Below are 25,963 nucleotides of genomic sequence, written 5' to 3'. Positions count from 1 at the left end.
GTGTAGATTCATTATTCTGGTACTTGTAAAAGCAGTATTTAATATACATACATTTACATTTTTAAAACGTAATAATAATGCATCTCAAAGCAAAAGCATCAAAGTCATTAAAGAGGTGTCATGACCAAAAACTGTAAAAAGTCCATGTGTTGTGGAGACATACGCACGACTGCACTGAATGTTCCTGCATCATCTGAAACTCCTACCTGACCTCTGAAGGACAAAGTATTTGGACCCACAGTCCTAAGCAAGGGGAGATCAATGCCTTATCCGGAACGCAGAAGATGTCAGGCTGAACACATCACCGAGCCCACTTTTTGCCAAGCAGTCTGCTGGGAGAGGTGCAATAGAAGGAGGCTGCGCTGATTTGCTATGTTTTCACTTTCTGTTGGTGGATTCCCAGTTTTCCCAGGCAGAGTGCTTTAGGGATTTGCAGTGTCAACCACTGGAAAAAGAAAGGCTCTAAAAAAGCAGGTAAGAATATCCAAGAATTAAAGACTGGGAATCCTTTAAACCCAATCCTGGGAAAGCACATGATGATTAGTAATTGGAAAAGGCAGGGAATGACTATTGAACACAAAATCCAGCCTTCCCTAGGATAGGAAAAAATTCTTCAACTTGTTCAGAGATATTTCCGGGCCTGCCGGGTATGCTGAGGCTTGCAGGAGTGGGCTGACAAGCAAGGCGACCAGCTGAAGACCCCTCCGCGTCTGCACAAGGATGCAAGAAACGAACTGCGGGCAGAAGAGGCCATGAGGCCAGAGGGCTGCAGGCTGAGATGGAGGGCTGCTCTCTCGGCACAAGCTGCCAGCCATGCCTGTGGAACTGCTGCGCGCGGAAAGAGCATGGCTCATGCCTGCCAAGGAACTGCAGCAGTGCAAAGGCAGCTTTATTTTCCAGAAACGTCCACGGCATAAGGGATTCAGGCTGAACTCCACGATACAGAAAGTTTGTGAATAGACGCTGTTGGTCTTTCTCATTAGTTTGGGGATGTCAGTCTTTGTTACTGGTGAAATGCTTAATTACTCATCTATTTGGTTTCCTTGATCCTCTTGTTTGCTTTCTCCCTTCAATTAATTTATGCTAATGAGGTGTTTATTTGGTGTTCTTTAATTCCCTGTTGTTATACAAACAATATCCCAGCTCTCAGAGTTTTCTCTTTCTGTAGCCTGATATAAGGTGGAAATGCCGGGTGAAAAGAAACAAAAGCACATCGGTGCTGTGAGGGGCCACCGAGCTCCTGAAGAGCGAGAAATAAGTTCAACTGCTCTTGGAATCAAGGATGCCGCTTTACATGACTTGATACAAATTTTATTTTTATTCTTAGTTTCCATGCATTTAAATTATATAGTGAAACAACAACAGTCTTAAAAGTCCATTTTGTGCTGAAGTCATCCCTTTAGCCCCTTTCTCTTCTCCAAGTAGGCTTTCCAATTTCTATCACATCTTCTCCTGCACCTCAGAAGGCTTTCAGTTCCCAGCCCTGCCTCTTTACTCTCTCTTGCATAACTGAGAGATTTGCCAAGGAGGCAGCTACTGGCTATATGGGGATGGAGTAAGATCCATGAAACCTTCTTTAAAAATATATTTAATTCATATCATATAATGAGATAAAAAGCAAGATGTATTTTTCAGTACCAAAAGTGCTCATTACCTTTATCACCAAGCTCTCTAAAAAAGGTCGGTCCTGGTTTAGCTTTGGCAACACACAGCAGTGCAGCATCTACCTCCTTTAAAGACAAACAAGAAAATATAAAGCCAGTTTTGATATAAAAGTCTATTCAGTTGAGTAACAGAAAGAATGCAAGTTCTTTTGAAGAAGGAAAAGAACATTTTGCTTACCTTTTTTGTCAGTTTCTTGGCTGAGGCTTTACCTATAATAAAAAAAAAACCATCATCATTCAATAACAAACTGACTTTAAACTTTGATCAGGTTCTGTGGCATTTCTTCAGATTTTTATGGGAAAATACTAAGTAATATGAAACAGAGTATTTTGCAACAGGCAGTTTGTTTCTAATTCCCACAACGATCAAGAAAGGACAATGTTTAAAAATAATATGAGCAGTCTGTTCAAATGTTCTTGCAACCTAGATGAAACCACAGCCCACTTTGGTATCTATGACTGACTGTGTGATTTTGCATACTGTGAGCTACAAATGTCGTACAGATTCCAAAGCAAGATTATACAGTAAGAAACAACTGTACTATTTACAAAGGGATTTGCATGCACACATAATAATAGGTGGAGTTTGAGTTTGCAAAAGCTAAGAAATAATAAAAAAAGAAAAAAAAAGAAAATGTTGATGTTTCTATTAAGCAGAATTAAATTGAACAACTCTGTCTCCTGAAACAGCATCAGATGAAACCATGCAAACTCCTAAGTGTTCATGAGTAGGTTCAAGTCTATACGCTCAAACAGGGGAGCCACTGGCAGCAGTATAGGTTGTATCCCTGCGTAAATCACCCATTTGAGGAGCTGCGATGTACACGCAGTGGAATGTTTCAGCTGGTTAGGCACGGCCCACAGAAATCCTGTGGTCATGGACTGGCAGGAGCTGTGCTCCATCCCTTCTCAGCTGATCTGCTCTATCACACTGGCTGTCTCCTCAGCATTTCTCCTCATACGGTTCTTAAAATCTGGTGTCCTTCACTCTTACCACTCTCAGCCCATCGCTCCCTTCCTTCACCCCCAGTTCCTCTGGATTCCAGCCAGCCATTCCCTCCTATTTATTCACAATGGATAAGCCCAAGCCGAGAGCTGCTTGCATCTGCTCTGAGGACTGGTGGCCCTGCGTGCAGCAGCCTGCTTTGCTCCATACTCTGTCTCCAAGGCTTACTCTGCTGCTTCACAGGCACCTTGCATCCGAAGGCTCACCAGCACAGAACTGCCATTTGGAAATGGACAGGATGGAGGCAGCCTGGTGGGCAGCTGCCAAAAAACTTCTATCAAGCATTTTCACAGGCCCATGATTTAGCCAGACAGAGGTGCATTCTCAGTAACACAGCAAATTTCCATAATGCTGGCAAAAGACATGCCCAGCTGCAGGGGGTCTCCACTAGCAAGTTTTGGCTTCGGATGAGGGAAGCTGCTGGAACATCTCAACCAGCAATAGTTCATTTTCCAGCACAGGCAAACCAGTGCCCCGGACTCTGCTCCCTGAACTGGCAGTAACAGTTTTGCTGATAAATTCCTCTTCCCACCCTCCTCCCCCCAAATCAGCCTAAGGCAGACACCTGGCACATAACATTGCAACCCAAATGTTTAGGTTTGACAAAAGTTATAAGCAACTAAAATTAGGGTTTTAATACTGGAGTGTTGAGTGACCCCAGCAACAGGTGTTGCCAGCACCACCTGTTACTGTGGATGAATACATTTTTGTGCAGTGCCTGTACATATATTTACAACACACGCACATATATAAAGCTTCACAGATACCTTCTAGCTCAAAGGAAGTTTGAAATCCTCTACTTTGCCTTATTTGAGATAAAAGAAGTCAGACTAATAACAGTCTGGGAGAGCAAGTAAAAATCCCGGTATCCAGCAAGGCTGAGTGCTGAGCAGTGCGATGTAACACCGCAGTTCAACACTGTTCACTTCTGCAGAGCACTTTAATGAACGGCTATTTAGCAAATTAAGTGATTCAGATCTCAGCTTTGAAATGTCACCTCCTCCGTACAGTGCATTTCAATGTGCAATTAAACTACAGCAGCTCTTTCGGCTCTGGGAGACCCACGTGGCGAGAAGCCTTACAAGAGGGAATGAGTCAGGATGTAGGGCTGCAAAAAGCAGTATCTGAAAGAAAAAAGGGAAAACCACCTTTCAGTGATTTTCACTGTAAATGCTCTCCATAGTTGTCTGTTTTGAAGCCAGCCATGCACTCTTATATGGTTAACAGCAGCTCCACTGATTCCTTTCTCCTGGTGGCCCCAGGAGCACCACATCTGGGACAGCAACTGCCACCACATCGCTGCACTGGGCAGCAGCCTTTTGCCAGCATCCAGGAGGATGACGAAGGGAGAAAAGCTGAACTCTGTGAGCTGGAACAGCAAAGCCATAAATAATTGATGCAAGGTCAGGAGAAAGCACTGAGAGCTACAGCTCAGACACTAGTTGACCAAATCTGTGAGGCTCTACACTTGGTTAAGTCTGTGTTTCTCTTCTGCACATTGTATTCAGCACAGTAACTTTGAAACACTTCAGCTATCCAGTTTTAGGGAACATATCCTCAGTGAGAATTACCCTACCACGATAAAAATCAAGAAACAGAAGGAAAATCTGTTGCAGACATGTGGACCCTCTTTTCACCAGCCCGCAGTCACAACTGCAACTGCCTAGAGCTCGTACAAACGGCTGTGGCAACATCTGCCCTCTTGCATTCAGCTATGGCCACCCTCCAGTGGACGTTTAAGATGTTGACATGTCCCCTGACCTGTTTCAGAGATGAAAATACAATAACAACAACAATACAGAGGTGTTCATGCTACCCTTGACTGGGGAATCTTGGCACCGGCGAAAGGACTAGCAGAGGAGAGGAAGCCTTTGCTGCACGGCAGAAGAGGAGGACAGTCATATCACCCCAGGATGCGTCGAGGGGCAGAACGAGGTGGGTGAGAGTTGGTCCCTGCCCCAACTGACTGCACGAGGGGCTGCTGCTACAGTAAAAGAGGAAAAAAAGGCAGGAGGGAAAGGGACAGATAGAGAGATAAACAAAGACATTTCCACTTTTCTAAGTAGTAAATACAGCAGAGTAATAAATGTGGAGCCGTTTAATGGTGGTCTTCTCAAATGGGTTACAAAATCAAAAGATTTAATAACCTAGTCAAATGGAAATGGCATACAAATGTCAGTAAACGTGTACCAGTAAGCCAGGAACCTTTTTGAAAAAAACTGACATTTGGAACACTGGTGTTATTTTTCATATTGCTGTTTGTGTAAAGTATTAGAATACAACCTTATAATAATGTAATAATTTAAACTGTAGAATGAGTTTCCTCCAATAATTATTTGAATATTTTCTAAGAATTAAATTCAGCTATATTTGATTGGTCTTGTCACCATATAAAATAATCTGTGAAGACTCAAATCTCAGTTCTCAATTTGAAACATCAGCTACTTTTATTATAGCACTCATAATATTTCTTGAATATGAATTTAGCTCTTGGTGCTTCTTCTCTCCATTTAGTCACTTCATAACAATGAGATCCCTTGAAACACCCACAAGGAAAGCTCTGTTAATATTGCACACTACCATATAAACTGTGCAGCTCTCTGAGGAACCAGGTCTTTTAAGGCCTTGTGTACAATAATTAGGAAAAGAAAGTTAACTCCTCTTTGCAGAAAGTGCACTGCAAAAGTATGGACAGTTTTCTTAGCCAGTTTGGACACTAAAAAAAAAGAAAAGCCTCTTCCTTTCTGTCAATTAAATCTTGATGCTGTCATTCCTGACATATGACTACAAATACATCAGGATCTAAGTCTCTCTCTGAGGAACACAGGTAATGGTTATAATTATTAGGAACTACTTCATCTACTAAGTAAAAGATCTGTATGATGCACTTCCCTCTAGTTTTACTCTTTCACCTTGACAGATTCTCACTAATAGGTAAATTAATGACATATTAGAAAACTAATTAGTAGTAGTCACAGTCTTACTTTAGTATCAGAAAAAGAAACTTGAAATTTTATTGTTTAGAACTTGAATGAATGAGAAGAAAAACAACTTTTTTTTTTTTTTCTACAGACCTGCCAAAACTGTGATGGAATTCTGGCTTAAAGGACAGTATTTTCAAGGTTCTCTACATATTTTACAGATGTTATCATCTTTTCACCATGTATAGTAGATCCATGAAACAACAATGAGGTACAGACACCCCTTTCATGGAAAAAAAGCCACTTTAGCTTTTTTAAGTTGAATGAATACCAAGTCTACTTAGAAGCACACAAATTCTGTGCTGTTAGCCAAGAAAGTTAGCTGACAACTGCAATTAAGAAAACACTGCCAAGAGCAGCTACGTCAGCCTTAATTTGCCCTCGGCAAACCTGCGTATATTGTCACATACATTTCTTACAATAGAAGTGTTTCCATCATCTATCGTTTTTTACACTAAGATGTAGAATGGACCTGACATCAACGTTAGGATTAACATTAGGAAAGGGCTGAATTAAACAAGTACCCACTTGCGTTCAGTGACACCCATTTACACCTGTACAGCTAAGGAAAGGCTTAGATCTGACAAAAGACATTTAAAGCCAAGGAATGAACAAAATAACTAAGATCAACCATTATAACAACAATAATCAAATGCCAAAGCAAAAGTAGATAACTTACTACTACCTGCAAGAAAGCATCATTTTACGTCTGCAAGATTGCTCTATTTTTGTAAAGTGGAAATGAAAATTAGTTTTTGAAACAGTTTTTCTCCACGGCCTTAACTTCAAATGAGAACAGTATAAAATAGCTATCTTTTCCTAAGAGGACAACAAACTCCTGTCCCTTTTAATCAGCAAAGTCACTCAGATGGTTTGACCAGGATCTCTTTTTAGCTCCATTTCAGATAGATACAGTAATAAACAAGTACAAAATAAACAAATTTGTCCTCCCAGTTTTTTAATTTCAGATGGCAACAATTGCAATCTTTGCTGAAACTTGGCAAGTTCAAAGTCATACCGGGCTACTAGGAAACCATTTGGGTTTTCCTGAAAAAATAAGAAGAAAATAGCATTAAGTATGTTACGGTTCAACCAAACTCCAATTCTACAAAACAATGAGTGAAACAAACCTTTTACACTGGACAGCACAGCTGTAATCTGTGGACAGGATCAGGGCATTTAAAAACCCAAACCCACTGTGCACAGACCATGCCGTGGCCTTTACAGCGCAGCCCACCCTGCAGCCTTGCCTGCTGTGGGAACAAGAATTTGTATTTCTCCCTCTTAGCTGACTGCCACCTTTCACACAGGCTGAAGTCCGAGAATCCTGCCCCTGCGCCCTGGTGAGCTGGGTAGTTAAGAAGCACGTATGTTGATTTCCTTGGGGATACCCTGTTAACATCTGTGTTTAAATTACCCTAAAATGGAAGATCATTGAAATGCAATAGCTTGTATTTTATTCCCAGCTCTCTCTCAGATATTTTTTATGATTCTGGACAAGTAACTTATCGCAACAAGGTGTCCTTTGTTTACCCACCTTATTTACATTCTCAGCTCTTTAAAGCTCTTTTATGCATTTATAAAGTACTTACTGCTAATTAAACCAAAAAGGTAAATGGCAAAAATTCAAGCCCGTAATTAGCTCTTGAAGACCTCCTTTTGAAATATTGGTGATATTGGAGATAAATTGAGGATAGTAAAAAAATATAAGGCTTTTTGAAAGCATGGGAAACCAAGTGGTCAGATTCCTACGATAGCTCCTGGCAAACCCCTATCTGAATAATAAATAAGCATGCCATTTAAATGAATTAAGAATCCACATCAGCTAGAAAGCTTTTACTGAACTAGTGCATTCCTCCATTGAAAGATAATTGATAAAAGTAATTTCAATCACATGAATTAGTGAATTGAACCACCTGAATTAAAATCAAAGTATGCCCAGTGGAAAAGGCAATCTGCAGTAATAGAAGCTTCCGAGATGCTTTACAAAACAAGCTTTGCATCTGTCCTTCTTTATTTAGAGCAATCGTTCCTCTGAGGAAACGAGAAATATCGAGTCCTGGGCTGAGGCCAGCGCTGGCAAATCTCCATTTCAGAAAAGCAGTTGCATCGGAGCCAGTCAATACCAGAAGGTTTCTCTGTGAGTACGGCAGCCTGGGGTAAAAAGGGTGGGATGCTGATGCAGGGAGAAAACATCAAAGGATGATGTCTTTTAGGAAACTGAAACAGACCAAAAAATTAAGATAAGCTAGTTTTCAAAACCCACTAAAGAGACCGTGGCACCAAGTCAGCAGCAGCGCCAGGAGTTCCAAAATAACCAAAGGCATCAGGGTAAAAGCAGATTTTGTGGTGCTCACTACAGAGCATGGGAGAAGCTCAGTCCTCACTGGAGCTGTAGCAGGAGTCTGTGGGGATGGCAGGGAGAGCATGGTAACAAGTTTTTCTTAGGTATTATCCAGGGAAAGTGACTTGCTCCCAGATCTGCTCTCTTTCTAATACCATATCCAAACTACAGATAGGAAAAGCAAGCTTACCACAAGACTTGCACTGCAACAATATATAGCATACAGAAAGTTATTTCTTCCAAAGCACCAGAAAAGTCAAACAGGTGTGTAAGGGCAGCCCTTGGCTGCAAAAGGAACATGAGCTGCAAGTTAAAACTTCACATGTAACACATAAGCAGCAAGAAGCCAAGCGGAGAGTGCACTCACACATGAGCATCTCCCCAGCTGGAGAGGCTGCCAGCCCTCTGGGCTCGTTCTGAGCTCAGGACTGAAGGAAGCATCCAGAGGAAAAAAGTGTCATGTGAAATGCAAGTCCTCAAACTCCCAAATAAGCACCTCCTGCTTGGTTCCTCTGGCTTCATTTAGATGTCTAAAAATTAGACGCCTAAATCTGAGTTAGTGATCTCTATGGTGCTTTGCTGTAACTATGATGGTGTAAGGACATACGTAGAAAAGGGTTTATAATTAACTTTGAAATCTGCTGCTCCTATTTCAGCTCATATGCCCAAAAGCTTGTCTAATTTTTCCACCTTACAGCAGCTGGTCTAATAAAAGATATTATCTCTGTCAACAAATCTCATCCTGACTACTGACCCCAGGCTCCCTTTATAGTCAAGAGAGAGAAAAAGACACAGCAAGAGCAATTTATTCCAGGTTGAGATAGGTGTCTAGTACAGACCTTGGACTTACTTGTTACCTTCCATCAACTTTAAAGAGATGCTACAATCACTCGCTTTGACCTGACATTCAGCTTTTATATATTTAAATTGAGTAGACTAATCCTTCTGCACACAACCAGATAACTCACACCATGGCCGCTTTTTGTATTTGTTGTATCTGTAATCTGTTTTTTCCAATCTCCTATCTATCAGCCCGATGTTAGCAGTGCTAAGGGCATGTATTCTCTATTTTATTAAGAACTTAATCGGATACAAGGGCAAAGTGTACTACAGTTCAAGAGGCAGAGTGGCTGCATAATTGGAGCAATAAAGTGTTATAAAGGACAAATTACCTGGAAGGAGCTGTATCCATAATACATGTTTCTGAGACCAGAAGGGTAGAGAACATTATGCAGTTCAGACTTTTGGGATGGACGGCATCTCCTGAATCTGCACAAAACCATGGACCTTCTGCAAAGAGCAGGCAGGCAGAGCCTCAACTCAAGAAAAATTCCTAGTATTAGGCTTGAGATAGTAGTCAGTCTCCTCTAACAAAGAGAACAGCATAAGCTAGAATAAGCCTTCAGGAAGACTCAACTAATGAACTTTGATACTACCCTGAAATATAGAAGAGGTGATTTCTGTAGCATTGCTCTGCTTTATATTATTATCTCTTATTGCTAATAAAGACTAGTTTTTTAAATATTGTAGTGCCAGAGCACATGCTAGGTTAAGGTACGAATAACAGATGAAGATAAACTATTATGATAGCCTCGCAGCACTTAGAGGTTTAATTCTGTTCCTCTATTAGACAGTGTTATAAGTCACAATCTCTGGCGTAAGGGCTCTGTAATCTACTTTATGGCTAGAGAAGATAAGTATAACAAAAATTAGAAACACAAATAAAGTAGGATAAGAACAATAACAATGAAATTACACAGTTAAAAACCTAACTGCATGCACAACTTCAGCAAACTGCATCTTAATTGTAAGTAGAGATTAATTTGGATTCGGAACGAAAACATGTGCAAATTAATCATCCCACAATCAAAACGAAGTAAGAAAAGGTCAACACCTTAACAGCACTGGAAATTGATTCTTACCTCACTGTGTAAGACTTGATTTAAGCTTATGTGCTCAATATAAAGCCACCATCACCACTGTAGCAACTACCCTTACAGTATCTCATTTAGCTACTTCCTTTACCATTTGTATTCTTCCATGTATCTGAAGATCTTCCCTACCATGACAAACTGTTACTTTTCACACACATCTTACAAAAAAAATAAAAAACAGTTAAAGCCTAAGCACAAGAATATTAAAGACTGTTAATTATTACAAATTGGATTCACTTGCTGACAAACACAACTGAGGTGTCAGGTGAAGAATTCATCCTTTGTGTGAGAATTTATCACCAGCATAAAGCTACCTCACTAACCCTGGAATAAGGAAAAAGATAGCATGCGTCAAAGAGGACTCTCTTTTTCACCTTCTTGCTTTGATGCAATTTATTCCCTAAGCAGGAACTGCAAATCATATCAAACTGTGTAAAATTATATGAAGTAACTGTATGGTTCATTTATTGCACTTTGATATGTAACGAACACGCCAACATGCAGGAATTACAGATAATGAGCCCAGAAGAAACCACGTGGGTCACCTACTTTGTCCTATTGCTTCAAACAGACTTTTGCTCATGCATTATCTCATAATTTTATGTGCACACAAATACCTGTTCGCACATTTGAAAGACAGTATTAATACTAAACTGTAGTTTGGGGTTCAAAAGACAATAGTGACATTAGTTCAATTTTTTTTTTTTTTATGAAATATTTTCCTTTTTCTTAAACTTACTCATCCAAGTATAAACTTTAGGGTACTGTTGACATCGCTTATTCCTAGTGAAATAGAAAAAAAAAAAAGTAATAACTGATATAATTTAAAAATTAAAACTGGAAATATTTTGTGAAAAAATTGAAGTCATTCACGGTATCAGCATGAAAAATGCAGTGCTGTCACTATAATTCTGCTCAGATGTAGGGCATTTACAGCACTTGTGTCCAAGCAGTAAATAGCTGACATATTAGTGCATCAAGCCAATTTAAATTACTGCAGTGGGTAAGTAATCAGGAGCACTGACATTTCACATAAATTGAGTGGGTTCTCAAGAGTCCTGTAAATATAAAAAGCTATTTAGATCCAGTTTATATAGTAGCTCACTTTTTTCCTGTTTCACCCTGTCACATATCAAAATTATTTACCCCATCATTAATGCTTTCTTTTTTGTTAAAACAGTATTTTTCTTTTAAAGATTAATTTACTTCCACTACAGCAACACGCAGTAAGAGTTCTTAGAAATATTGCAAAAAATGGTCCAAGAGGTGACAGCTGACTGGAAAAGTACAATGGAATTTTGCTAGAAGTATCAGTTTGGGAAACTTTCTTTCATCATACCCCAGCAACCCCTAGTCAGACCGTTAGGGTTTTCCTTTTTTAAAGGAGATGGGTCCTTCTGCACTCTATTGTGAAATCTGGAAATCTCATCAGCAGGATGCCTGACTTCTATTGCTGCACTATTCTAATGATGGTGGTAATCATTGCTCCTGTTTCATTCTCCTTGTGCCTTATCCTTCCATCAAATGTATAGAATTTGACTCCTTTAGGGCTGCTCTACATGTTGTTATTTCCTTCCCAGTACTAACAATTCTAGGCAATATAGCACAAACAGCACCTTTTTGGTGATTGCAAAAGATGGTCTCTGGAGTTTCAGAGAAGCTTGTGGGAAGATCCATTGAAGTGGGGCTCTCTCGTGGTTAAGGGAAATTGCCTCATCCAGAGAACAGCTCAAGTTGGAGATCAATGCGGTAATTAGAATGTCCTTATCTTCTCATGGTGACAGCTGGAAAAAGCTCAAAGCAGGGTCAGTCAGGGCAGGTTGCCCAAGACCACGTCCGGTTGGATTTTGAATGTGCTTGCAGACATTTATTTCTATAAGGGCTATGAATACAAGACATCTCTAATTTAACACAGTCACCCGACCAACTTCACAATAGGAAAATATCAGTTTAGGTGCTTTTGTAACCTACACTAACACCAAATATAAGCAATAGTTGGTAGGTTTCATATGGAGTTTTAGGATTTCCCTCCCTTGCTCATTTCAAAGGCAGCATCATTCTTATGCAGTTGAAGATCATACCCTGGCTTCAACTCTCACCGATGACCTATGAAGGAAGAGACAGCATTTTTGCCTTATTTGTCAAGACATGAGAGCACGAAGTACTGGATTTAACAGTGGGCATTTTATTGAAAGGAAAAAATTCTATGTTGGTAATTTAATTAATGAGAGCTCTATGTTTCAGCTCAGGGCCTGGGATACTTTGTCTTGCTGTTGATAGCACAGTAGACGCACAAAAAATTCAGATCCTTTCTATGTTTATCGTCCAGAATATAAGCCTCATTCATGAACATGCAATTTACAGTGACTAGATGTCTGAGGGCATTGCTATTGAGTTTACAGAACAGTTAATTTGTAAATTATAACCAACACAAATTCTGCTTGGGAATGAAAGGACTAAGTGAACACCCACTAGATGGTGTTCAGTTACTGCATGGGGTGACCTGAGTTAGTTACAGCTCCAGCTCCTATTCACCTCTGCTTTGCAGCAGACTTTTCGTGAAGAAACAAATACGTTTGTATAACAGGACAAAAAAGGATGAAATCACCCTCTTTACGAGAAATTTGGAAATGCTTTAGTAAATTAATTGCCACCTGTGTTGAATGTGGGTAAGTGGAACTTCTGAAAAATATGACAAATCTAAACAAAAGAATGCAGACAAGATTGTTTTGGATCCACTTGCTAACAAGACACTTGTATTTTCGCAATTGGTGTTATTATTCATCCGTTCCTCACCCTCCCAAGCTCTCCTGAGACTGTCCATTGAAAGAAAAGGGTGAAGAAACATATCCATTTTCCAATTAGTTTTATTAAAAGGATGAACTGAATTACCAAATGTCTACTCTAGTAGAACCTAATGCATCACTTTCTTTTTCAGCAGAATTGTAATAATTGCAACTAACTCCCATTAGTGAATCAGCATAAGGAAAAAGAAAAAAAAAAAGAACAAAAGTGCTATTTTAGGGGAACAGACTTTTGGCACAGGTGCAGTACTGTAGCACTTAACTTCAGATATTTCAGATTCCTGGAGATTACAAGGATGACTAGTGATAAAGGGAATTGCTATTCAGAGCTGAATTAAGCTGATCCTGTCATGTCAAAATTTCCAGAAGGAACATTTTCCCTTTATAAGGCTCTGAAGTGCTACCTTACATGAAAATTTTAGGAAGGCCATTTTAACGCAGATGACCCCAGTGATGACATTACTTTTCCCAACTGCCACCGCGAGAAGATAAGGACATTCTAATGACCATGTTTGGGAATTTTCCTACAGAAGACTCTGCCTGCTGCTTTGGGTATTTTAGTGATCCTGCGCAGCCCTACTTCATTATTTCCATAACTTTCCAGGTTCAGGTATTATTGCAATCTCTAGCTTTTCTTTCTTTCTTCCTTGTCATCCTTAATCAGAGTTCCTTTCAGTGGCTGACTTGCTTTCCTTCAGTTGATGGTCCACGTCATTCTTGCCTTTACCTTTAAATTAGCCGGGAGTTTCTTTCTACTTCTAAGATTAGCTCATTCTGTTATTAGCACATGCAGAAGCTCTGAGCAAACCATTAACAGCCCCTGCTCAGTCTAACTTGTTTATACATCATTAACATCTGTCACATAGCAATTAACAGATGTTTGGGAAGTTTTCCTACAGCAGGGGCTCCAAGGGTATGTAAGTGACAACAGAATGCTCCTGTATTTTAAACTGAGAAAGGTTTATCCTATTTTTGCCACACAAAAAGACTACTGGAGCAATCTAGTTTTGACTACTTTTTGAGAGTACCAGAATGAAGAAAGTTACATAAACCTAATTTGAAATGTTGTCTTTATTCAGAAGATAAGGTGGTAATGGAAAGAGAAGCAGGATCATGAAAAGTCTGAAAACTCCCCTAAAAGATCAGAGAGAACTGAAGTAATGAGAAATCATAGAAGAGCTTAAAAATAGATGTTAATAGTGCCTTATTGAAGTGGCCAAAACGGTTTGGTTAATTTGTAATTGAGAAAAAACATAAATGCTGCCAGTAGTACGTTTAATAATAAATTACTGACACGATGTCCATCAGCTTTCCCTACTAGTAGAAAAGAAAGTATTGTGCACCAACTAGAACACCTCCTCCACTCCAAGGGGTGAACCTTGAAGACTGAGTAAGAGAAGCAAAGTTAAGCGATCTCTTGACCCCGTGACTTCAAACTCCTCACATTCTAAAGAGAAAAGTTTGGCAGAAAGAAAAAAAAATCTAGACAAAGAAGAGCAATAGTCTCTTTCAAAAAACCAAACTCATTCTTTCCTAGATTTGTCTTATTTCCCCAGGAAAAAAAATCTTTCTCCCCTGAATTCAAATCATCTGATGAAGCAAACCTCAAAAAGACATTTGGCTTTATCCTGGCTTTAATTTTACATTCAGACTTTCTAAAGAATTCTGATCTTATTGAGCACCAGAGGAAAAACTGGATTAGGTCTGTCAAAACAGAAATAGAGCAGAAATATTTGTTCAGTAAAGATAACAGAGGAGACAAACCTAAAAGCACACTTTACATCAAAACTCCCACTAACATCATCTCATTTAACTTGTAGGAGCCTTCAGAATACTGAGCTTCTGTGTCCACTGCCTCTAATTATCCTTGCATTGTCTCCTTCCTGCCATACTCAGCTTCTCTGACAAAACTAATTATTCCTCCAAGAGCAATCTCGGACTGAAAAAATGATCAATTTTCCTGTTCCTGTGCATAGGTATATATTACACGGGGATATCAAGCTGTTAGCCCCCCAAAAGGATGTTCTTTACCAAATATCTCTTTCTTTGTCTTAATCATGATTCCCCAATTACATTAAAACTTTCTTCACCTAAGAACACAGAAAATAATTTGCTCTACTGTACTACACTCAGCCTAGCAGACACATGGAGCCACAAATGAGGACCAAAGCACCTATAGTGCTAGAAGCTGTTCTGCATGTAGCAACTGTAAGTAAAGTCCAGGCTAAATGAGTTTAAGTGTTTTCAGAAAATCATGGAATGGTTTGGATTGGAAGACACCTTAAAGATCATCTTGTTCCAACCCCCCCTGCTGTGGGCAGGGACACCTCCCACCAGACCAGGTTGCTCAAAGCCCCATCCAGCCTGGCCTTGAACACCTCCAGGGATAGGGCATCCACAGCTTCTCTGGACAGCCTGTTCCAGTGTCTCACCACCCTCACAGAAAAGAATTTCCTCCTAATATCTAATCTAAATCTACCCTATCTCAGTTTAAAATGATTACTTGGTTCTGCCTAACCAAGCAAGACCAGTGCTGAGTGGTAATATAATTATCTATAATGCATCTAAAAGCTGACTTTTAGAATATATATGATAAATTTTAACATACTTTGCCATGAAATGCTAAAACCAAGTGCTAAGCCATTACGTATCACCCAAATAGAGCACAGAAATCCTTAAAAACACATTACAAGATATTATACATTAACTTAGGCGAGCTGTGGCAATAAATAAAAGAGTTCTTACAATGGTACAGCTAACCAGATATCCTTTTTCCTCCTTACAGCAGTACTGGACACAAATAATAATGAGCGTTTATTTTAGCTGCAGAGGAATGAGATTGAACTGAAATTTTAATCAAATTTTAAGTAGGCTTTTTACAATTCTTGAAGTGGGTGCAAAAGAAAAGTGAACAATAGATGGCTTTCTTTTAGCAAAAAAAGTAAAGTTATTTTATGTTGCCCACTGTACTTCTAAATTGATCATAGGGGTTTAAAAGCCCCTCTTTTTCAACAGCAGACTGCCTTTACCACCACAAACATCACAAAAAACGTTGCTCTTTGCTGCTAAATAGTTATTCTCTTTTGCCCATTTGAACAAAGCCAGAGAAACAGATGAAATTTTTGAACGTTAGGCTTTATATTTTCTCCCAAGAAAGTGACAGCAAAACAGAAGAGAGCTTTCACATTCTCTATCGCCAAAAAATCCACAGAGAAGAAATAATTGCTATGTCAGGGTGTGGGTGATTGTTCAGAAGTTGTCAGGCACAGTAAATACATACAGTCTCAATGGAAAAGCAGATGTCCATCCACATGAGACAAAATGACTAATTTTAGCATTCTCTATTATAAGAATTTGCTCTGTAAGGCTCACAACTGTTTGGATCCAGTCCACAGGTAAGAACAAACACACCTCACTCCTCGCAGGAAAAACAAAACGAAAACCAAAACCCATTTGGAGTGGAAGAAAAACAGAAGTCGTCTGTTTTCTGGAACTGGCAGTTTCTCTGCTGGGATATGTGACTGACTTAGTGCTTGCCAGTAGCAATACAGCAGTAAGACTCCACTGCCCCAGTAGTTCCAGCAATATCAGAGGTATTGGTGCAAAGGACATGAATTCAAGGTTTGAGAAGGCAGCTAGCACTTGGGAAAACATGCTGTATCACAGTGAAGACTTGAAACGTCAGTTCTTCTGAAAGACAACTGAAATAGTGTGGATGAAGTCAAATGGAAGCTGGCTTGGCCATGTTTTATATTCAAATTCCACATAAGGAGCCCATTTTTTTACTTTTATTAAGCCAGGTAGGATCACAGCAGTTGGTGAACAAAGTCCCAGGACACTGGCATTTTCTGTATACTGGTAAGCTAAATAGAAAAAACAAGAATGGACAATTAAGATGCGTTTGGACCTAGTAACAATGCTGAACTACCTTTCACCTGTTAAGAACCACGGCAAGATTTGTTGGAAAACGTGGTATCTTTTGTTAGCTATGTCTGAAAAGTTCTTATGCTTTCAGGTACACAAGCCTTTTCCAGGTCTGAGGGAAAATATTTAACTAAAGATATAGCCAGCAGAATGACCAGGTGCTTGCCAGCATTATGGACGGTGGTGTGAGGAGCTCTCTAATGTAGTGAACAACAGCGGAAGATTGATTTGATTCCTAAGAGTTGGCTCTCAGCTGTATTCTCCTCTGCAGTAAGGAAGTGGGTAAGCACCAGAGAGGGCACTGCCACGTAAGCAGGTGGCTCTAACAAGAGAAACCTGTGTTTTACACATGGAGAAATGTCTTGGAGCTCGGTATTTGCTTTTGTTTCACAGTAGATGAGAAAGGCTACTGAGTGCAATCTCTGCTATAACCCACTGCAGGTGCGGGGCTGGGGAGTCAAACAAACAGCACAACCCAGGTAGTTTCTCCCTTAGGAAATTGATGCCAGTGTTTTTCAAACAGGGAGCCGTGGAACTTCTCCAAGGTCTCCCTGGAGACCCCAGCCGTTTGGCAAGCAAGGACAGCTCCTCTCATCTACCAAAGCAGAATGCACACCTTGCCTGCTATTATTGCCTAGAAGGAAAGTGAATGATACCCGATGGCTCTAGCTTAGATATTTAAAACAAACCCCATAATGTAACATTTCTTGTAAAAACATGCAGGGGAAAAAAACCAATCTACATTAAGATTTCTCAAAAAAAGATAAATCATACGACTAATATAATAAAAATTCAGCATTGGCCTAAGGAAAATGACAGAATCATCAGCACCAAAAGAGTTACAAACAACAGAAAATGTGAGGCTAGAATGCATGCTAGATTTTGGCAGGAGCCTGACCTGCACTCCTGGCACCTGCTATCGTCCACTGAAGTTCCGCCAGATCCCCATCAGTTCTAAATATCTGAATACAACCCAAGGAATTTTAAAAACAGATTGTACTTCTTAGGTACAAACCAATACCTGTCTGTGTTAAGGACATATGTTGCAAGAAATTAAAATACATTTAAGAGTGATAAAAATTCATTGCATCTGATTTTCACGCTACATCTGTTAAGACTTAATTGTCAGTTAAACAGGATGTTTCAGAACTGATTAAGTTCCACTGAATTTATTAAAAAAATAATACTGAAGTAATCTGACAAAAAGTGGCAGAAAAAATCCCAGAGATATTTTCTATGGTATGCTGACAGTATGTTCTAAACGCAGTTGAAATAGTGTGCGGTGTTCTACAAAAATAAAAAAATCTTTACAAAAAGGAAAAATATTCAGAGACCAAGAACAACTGTATAAGTTCTTGAAATTTGCCCACATGTATAAGAAAAAGAAAAGTGACTTCTCTGTTAAGTATTTAAGTATCACAGTAGCATGTCTCAAAACTGGAATACTTGACTAAAGCAGAAACTGTTTCAAGACTTCTAAAATTCTAAGGCAGCCGATGTTTATACAACAAGCAGACTCCTGTTATTAATAACCAGATCTTTCCATTACTTGTACTACAAGTATTCTGTATGCGCACAATATATTTTCATTCGTTTCAGGGAATCTGTTTTCCATTCAAATGCCATTAAATAACCAATAACTTTCACACTTTAAATAACTAAATCCTTCAAGATGTGTGTTGAGACCGCTTGCCTCTTGCTTGCAAATCTGTTGAAGCCTGACCAGTTAGTACTATTTTTGTGTTGAGTTTTAAAAAATTGCTTTCATTCATTGAAAAGTTGCAATGTATCTTCTCACTAACAATTGTTTTTCAGAAAGCTAAATAGCTAGTGATGTATTTTCAAAACATAACATCTTGCCAAAGTTTTTACCTCATCAGTAAGCACTGCAGTCAATCGAGATAAGAACTCTGATCTGCATCATTCTCCAGCTAGTCAGCAATGCCACAAAGGGAAAAATAAGAATTAATCACAACAAAGCCACGAGTTTATTATAACCTTACTGTTGTCTCACGCAGACATAACCACAAAAATACTAATGTAATTCATACAGTGCCAGTATAATTGTAGGGATCAAAAGTATATTTTCCTATTTGACCTTACAAAGAATGTATCCCAGGTACCTTCAGCACTGTCTCATAACATGGTTGAAGGCATGGAAACAGAATGGGGGCAAAAAAAGGACACCTTCTCCTTGTGCAATGATATGCTAAAACCTGCTTCTTCTTAAGTGATTTTGCTCCATGGTTCCCTCCCCTCCAAACTCCACTGCTCAATCCTTCCTCCTGCTCCTGCATCGGACTGTGCACGGCTCCTCGCTGCTGCAGCTGCAGGGGCTACAGCTCTTGAAGCCAGCTCCCACCCAACACCTCTGCTCTAATCCCCGCACCTCTTGCATCTGTTTTTCAGACTCTCAACCTTACAAGTTTTTCTGAAAAATGAGAGCAAACAATAAGCCAGTGCAGAGGGCTGTGGTTAATAAACCAAAAAAGCAGTCTGGCCGACAGATCAGATTTGACTGCTGAGGGCTGGAAGACCCCATTTCTCCTCAAGAATCCCATCTCTGATCTGTTACGTAGTACCTCGTGATGCAACTGCTACGAAAATGCATTAGTCCTTATTTTGGTTTCAAAACAAAGCTTATGTCCAGACATAAAAACACATTATCAAGATTACAGGAATTGCTGAAATATTTCTACTGTTTCTAGATAAAGAACTATTTCCCTTCAAATTAATTTTTAGATAAACCAATCCCATGAAGATCATTGGTGGCAAAACCTCAAGATCCAGGAACAAAAAGACTGACTCAGCTCGTTCTGAAGTGCCCATCTACGGGCTGCTCCCTCTTGGGTCTCCAAAGCCCACCAACCATACCAGCACTGATATCCGCTAAGGACAATGGAGAACTCCATTTTCCAGCCATTGCAGCCTTGCACTGTATCCTTTCCTCAGATTCATTCACGTTCATGACCATGCTGATGCTGAGGCAGGCAACATGAAGTCACATATCTTATCAAGCCTGCAAATGTACCACAACCTTGTGCCAGCTACGTTTTCACAGAAAACTTAACCAAGTCAAATAACTTCTCCCAGCAAACTTAAAATGCATTAATACTCACTGACATGTAAGACTACCACGGAAATACTGCCTATAGCACCGTGGTGCTATAGAACACGGGAAAATCTGTTTTACTGCAGATAAAGGAGCGGTTCAGGACATGAAGATGCTATGATACATTAAATGCTATGATACATTAAATCTGGACTGAGTACATAAAGAAGGATCAAGATCTTTATTTACCGGGTATCAACTGTTATCAAACCAGCTAACCTGAACGTTTGTCTTCCACTTGAAAGAGGAAAGTATTTCTGGAATGGAATAATCTTCTCTAAAAAAATAAACATAAACACAGTCCAGATTTAATGTAATGCAAAATCTTAATTTTCTGAAAGATTCCTCTATCTGTAGTCCTTTCAAAATTTAATACAGATTTTCTTATATGTTCTACAACAACAGCACACCAGAGATGATATTTCCATGGAGAAGCTCTAACGCGATATTGTCTGTATAATCCGGAATATGAGCCTAAATATGCACAACTGTTTAAAGCACAAGCTTTACATGAAGTCTTTTAAAAATACTCCTGCATTGCAATGAAAATTCAGCGTAAGTCAGCTGAGCTTTATCCTTCTTATACCTGTTATCTTAAAAACGTTAGAATTTCTGATGCAACACAGCAAGTTCATATTATTCTTATTAGACTTTACTAGACATTGAGAAGTTTTTACATCATTATAAGAAGAGTAATAGAAAACACTTTTTTACTAAACTATCATTGCATCAGATATGACAGTTTACATGAACATCCCACCAATTACCCAGAAGAACTTGGCGGGTTTTGCAACAGTTTGCCACACATCCCTGTGGTAGCATCATTTTAACATGAGATTACACGGCATATAGCCATGAATCCAAAAATCCCAACAGTGCATTTAATATGCACTGCCTTAACTGGTACAAAACATTGTCATGGGTCTTTTGTACTGACACAAATGCTGTGCCACACTACCACATCTCATTTACTCTTTGTCACTGTTCATAAAGAGGTGGCTGCTTCCGTCCATAAAATAACTAACAGTAATAGAATTAGGCAAATATTTACAAAGGTAATCTAGTGTGAAACACTGCATCTAAAAGCAAGTAAATTTTTTTTGGACGGTGCCTTTCTTCCTTTACAGAGCTCTTTGCTTTGTCAATATGCAGAACAAAATAAGTCTGTCAGGAAACTCTGCATTTGTTATCAGCTCATTCTCCTTAGATGGCAGGACTGTAAATATTTTTCTTCATTATCACCCTGACAGTAAATAACTTTGCAGGTGCGATTCAATCAACAGGAATGCCAAGATTTCACAATTTTTGGCCTACCTTAAAGAAAATGAGTAACAGAGAAGCCCGTGCACCAGGAAACAAATGAGCGGAACTAGTGAACTAAGGTCTATCAAGCAGGGTTCAAGATCACTTGGGCTGGATGACAGTTGATATATTTGCACTACGGTTCATCTGTTTTCTTATCTGGGAAAGTGTTCTACAATAAATTTTAATTTATTGCGTGTTTTGCAACCTTGTCAAAGGGCACACCTAAGATTTTTGCTTCAGTAATAAATTCCACCCAACTGTGTACAGGAATTCACTTGACAATCTGGACATAGCTAAAATATTTTGGTATTTTCTAATGTTAGAGCTTTTGATCTAGCACCAACAACTCATTTGGTTTACACCACATTTACTTTCTTCTAAATTTAATTATGCTTAAAAACTAACAGGAGATTTCAAAGTAATTCTCCAATGACAATCACCAGTGAGCAAAAACCCCAAGGCTGTTGGACAAGGACCCCTATTCCTAACCCATAACTGCTTCTCATCCCCTCTTTTCACTCGCCTTTTTCCCCCTTGGGAGTGTTTGTCTCTGAATAGGAACAAAGCAACAGAATCTTGTGATCAACCTCGGCAATATTTTTTGGTGTACACAGCTAAATTGCTCGTGAGGCTGGTCACATGTTCCTGCCTATTACCTGTAAAAAAGACAGCAGAAACAAAACTTCAAAACAGCCCTAAGTCTTCCATATTATTATATATAGCGACCAATGGGCAAACTCCAAGCAAATATTTATGAAGATGAATGGTTACTGCCAGGGTGCTTCAAATTTTTCTGAGAGTTTTTTTTTTTCATTAGTGATTAATCAAAAATAGGGATAGAATAACCAAATCATTACAGCTTTAAGTTCAGCATCATAAAACTCACCATTTGTATGCAGTATCACATGTTAAAATTGCAGTATGCCAGTTTTATAAAACCACTGTTCAGGGAGAAAGGGAATTAGTTTTATCATATAAACAGAAAGTTTCCAAAAATAATTGCTACTTTGCTATGAAGTTCACCATCTTGATCTACTCTGAGTATACCTGGACGGACACTTGAGATAGGTCTGTTTAATTTCCTCATATGAAACTCTTCTAAATACAATGAACAAACCACTGCCTTGAAAATACTTAAAACACCGTATTTCTCTGCTAACAAATGCTATGTCTGTTGCAGTTACAAGAAAATCTAAAATGCCAAGCAATATGACTAGAAGATAATTGCTTACCATTGTGTTTATGCTACTGGTCAAAGAACCTACACCAATGATGGTTAAAAAAATGTTTAGAAGCATTAGATTTGAGTATTAACATTTTTCTATGAATTGCGTATGATGCTATTGTTGTAAGCCTGACCTCAATTTGAAATGCTAAATATGCATTAGTGCAAAGATTTTTTTTTTTTTCATGTGTTTTTTCTCGTCATTATTTTTTCTTTTCTATTTAACCCTGGTTTCTTACTCATATTAGCAAAGTAGCTGAAATTAACTTGGCTGCATTACAAATAAATCTTACCCGCATACCACTTCATTAAAAATCTGCATGTGTACTATTACAGTTGGAGTAACCAATTAATATGTATGAACTGCTAAGACTGAAAAACACTTATTTCTCTAACCATGCTTTCACAGACAACTGTCTGAAACCCACGACTTCAAAACTGAAAATATCAGTATGCATTGTCTTTCAATGTTTCAGGCTGGAAAACTCAAAAGAAAATCCCTCCTAGGTTTTTAACTTAATGACCTAAGTTTTGAAGGGGAAAGAACTCTTTCCATTAGCCATATATTTTAAAAAAATAATGTTATTTTGAGAGTCTCCATGACTCTCAAGGTCATAAAGTCCTTCTAAGGATTTATATTCAGCTTTGTATAATATTAGTAGTTGTGTGTCAGCAGCGAAGCCATATATCCTTATCACCTATAGATTTTTGGCAGACACAAGAAAACTTCTTTTATTACAGATTCTTGTGTCCTCTTCTTTGACCACTTGCAGGTCAGTAAACTCAGTTCTGCCCAAGGTTTGCCTCGGCAGGGAAGGCTCAAATCACAGTGCAATAAGGTCTCCTTCTTCCTTCCTGTCTCTCAAGCCCTTCCACATTACCTTGAATTCCCTTCTGTATTTCCTGCTTGATACCCCCAATTCACTCCGACATTTGCTGCTAGCTGGGCAGCACATCCCAGGCTACGAATGTTTTTTGTTAGACAACGTGCCCCCCTTGTCAGCATGTGCAGACTTCAGCAAACAATAATTAAAGTTGGGATTTTCCCCCTCTTTCCCTGAGCTGATGTACTAACAAAGTATTTGTCCTCTGAGTGACAATCCTCTCTGAAATTTGGGGAACCTAACCTTTCTAAAGCAAAAAATTATTAGGAAAGCTGTAGAAGTCAAATTTTTGGAGAAAAAAACCTATCATTTAAAAAAATTACTGTGACGTGGAACTTACAGAAGGTGATACAAAGACACATAAAAAAAGCTTAAGGAACAGGGCAGAGTTAATGAGGCCAGAAAACCAGGAGGAAAGAAGTACTACCACCTACGCACTTTTTATTTGTCTCCTGGTCCTATCTTCTCCCCAGAAAGCACGCTTTTAATAGTACTTTGTTTAAAACATTCATACAATTTTTACTTGTTCTTAGCTAGGTTTTATATGAGCCAGAGGAGATTTGAAACCAGAAACCTAGAGCTGAGCTCAATGCTTCATTACACTCATTCGAGTCACTCCCATCACTACCTCTTCTAAGAAAAAAGGTCACAGAGTACTTACTGGCAAAGTGAATAGACAGATAACAGGGCCAGGAATGGTATGAACACTATTATATTACAGTCCTAGTATTTTCTGTGGCACGTAAGTAATTGAGGAACTACATACTGATCAGACATACATATCATGCAGAGACGTAATGTCATCAAGTCACCAGATTTCTAAATCATCAGCCTCACTTCACTAGTGTAAAGGGTGGTGGTGCCTCTCAGAATCTGTATACATAACATTTACAAATTGTCTTTTGCTGATTTATGTGAGATAAAGGATCTTATCTCAGTGATTTGCAGATTACATCCTTAAGGGGACTTGCAAGTTTCTTTTCCTTCACAAATACAATGATGAGAAAATGACTTACGTTCAACTTGATCAAACATTACTGAGAACAAGAAATCTCTTGGTGTCATGTAATATTCTCCTTCATATTCCAGTGATGCAAAATGCATGAAGCGATGCTTCCGAAGAGAGAGTCTTTCGTCCCTTTCCGCATTAATGACATCTTCCTTCTGAAACAGAAAAAAAATCCATGCAGAAAGATGGTTGCATTTGTAGACCAACTCTGTAATTAGACAGAATCCTATACTCGATCTTGATTAACCTCAGTATTTTCTGGGTAGCCACAACAAAAGACTACCAGAAATTAAAGCTTTTATGGCACGGTCTTAATGAATGACATGCTTATGTGACATCCAAAGTATTTTTTGGCTTCACTGAGAGCATGCCTTAACAACGCAGCTGAGCCAAATTAATGGCTTGCTGTCACCAAAGCTTGCCCTTGCTTCCCAATCCTCTGGTCTTGGCCATATGGTCCTGCACCTCCTTGTTTGCCAGCTCTGCTACTTGTCAGTCTCTTGCTGAGCCAAATTCAGCTCGCTAAATCAACAAAAAAAAAATCAACTGACCAAACAGCAAATAATATTTTGCCAGCTTAGTGACTGGCTCAGCAAAGGTTGAAATGTGCTCTGCATCCATGCAAATGATCCACTCCTGCAGTTAATTATCAAGTTCTGGAGCAACTCCTAATATGATGTTCTAGTTTAAGTATGGGCCTGCCTTTCAGAGGAGTTAGAAACAGGGAAAAGCTATGAAAATACTGACAAAAGAGTCAGAGACTTTATCATCAACCCCAAAGATTCAACTAGTCAAGCAATCAAAAAACTTCCAAGCCCCCCCCTTAAATATTGAGACGCATGATTGAAATCATACAAGTTGACAGCACGCTGACGAGCAGTAACAGCACTTACTGGCAGCAAGAGAGGACACAGACGCACTGGAACAGAGATGTTTACATTTTAGGATTCCAGAGATAGTGACAACAGGAAAACGAGACACTCTAAAATTCAGAACACTTTGTGTGTATTTGAACATTAATCATGGAACAATTTTACCACCAGCAGCATCACTCAATTTTAAGACTGTTCAACAATGTGAGAGAGTGAAGGAAAGGCATGAAAATCCAAGGCTAAGTACCGAGATCCCAACTTGGACATACTTGAAACAAGTCAGTAAACAGCAGGATGGATCTGCAGCTCGGTCAGTGCCCGTGGTATTACTCGGTGAGTGATGCAGACGAGCGGGTACAGGCTAGGGCATGGCCTACAGAGGTGCTGCATCACATCTTCCAGCAAACGATCACTATTTGTTTATGCAGTTTTCAGTTTCTGAATCATTCCTATGGACTGCTTGGTATTTGAGCAGTCCAGTATAGTGCTGGCGTATGCTGTGCTTTGCAAACTGGGTTACTGCTGAGACAGGGCAGTGTAAGCGGCTCCTGGTTACACTCAGACCAGCTGCAGGTGCAGCGAGGGTCTCACCAGTTATGTTAAAACACAGGGTCTGCTGTGCCGAGTGTGTTCATGGGGCGAACTGTGGGACACAGACAGGCAGACAGGATGCCAATGGAGGACGGGGGAGACCAGTGGGAGCACCTCGCTTGGTTTTGCTGAAGTCAGCACTGGTTATAGGGACACACAAGGTAACAGGCACCCAGTTGCACAGGAGGTTGTTATGAAAATCAGGAACATGCATAGATATTTGCAAATAGCATAGCAGGTAATGGGGTGCCTGTGCGTTTGTGTGCACACATCCAGGGAGCGGGCAAGTGAGATGGGAATGGGACTCC

General features: G+C 39.4%; 1 protein-coding gene across 2 annotated transcripts in view; it reads right to left on the bottom strand.

Moving 5' to 3' along the window:
* The window catches only part of MICU2 (mitochondrial calcium uptake 2), a gene marked incomplete at its 5' end in the record, with an annotated part of 146,541 nt that overhangs the window by 36,907 nt on the left and 83,671 nt on the right, over positions 1-25,963 (bottom strand). For both annotated transcript variants that reach the window (XM_082498207.1, XM_082498208.1), the window contains 3 exons: positions 1,655-1,730; positions 1,843-1,874; positions 24,200-24,347. In XM_082498207.1, the coding sequence (XP_082354333.1) occupies positions 1,655-1,730; positions 1,843-1,874; positions 24,200-24,347 (256 nt within the window). The remainder of the gene's footprint in view (positions 1-1,654; positions 1,731-1,842; positions 1,875-24,199; positions 24,348-25,963) is intronic.

The sequence above is a fragment of the Vanellus vanellus genome (assembly GCF_965231255.1).
Source record: "Vanellus vanellus genome assembly, chromosome: 1".
In the NCBI taxonomy this organism is placed as follows: domain Eukaryota; kingdom Metazoa; phylum Chordata; class Aves; order Charadriiformes; family Charadriidae; genus Vanellus; species Vanellus vanellus.
Note: the sequence above shows the minus strand (reverse complement) of the source record. Positions and strands in the feature narration are given on the sequence as shown.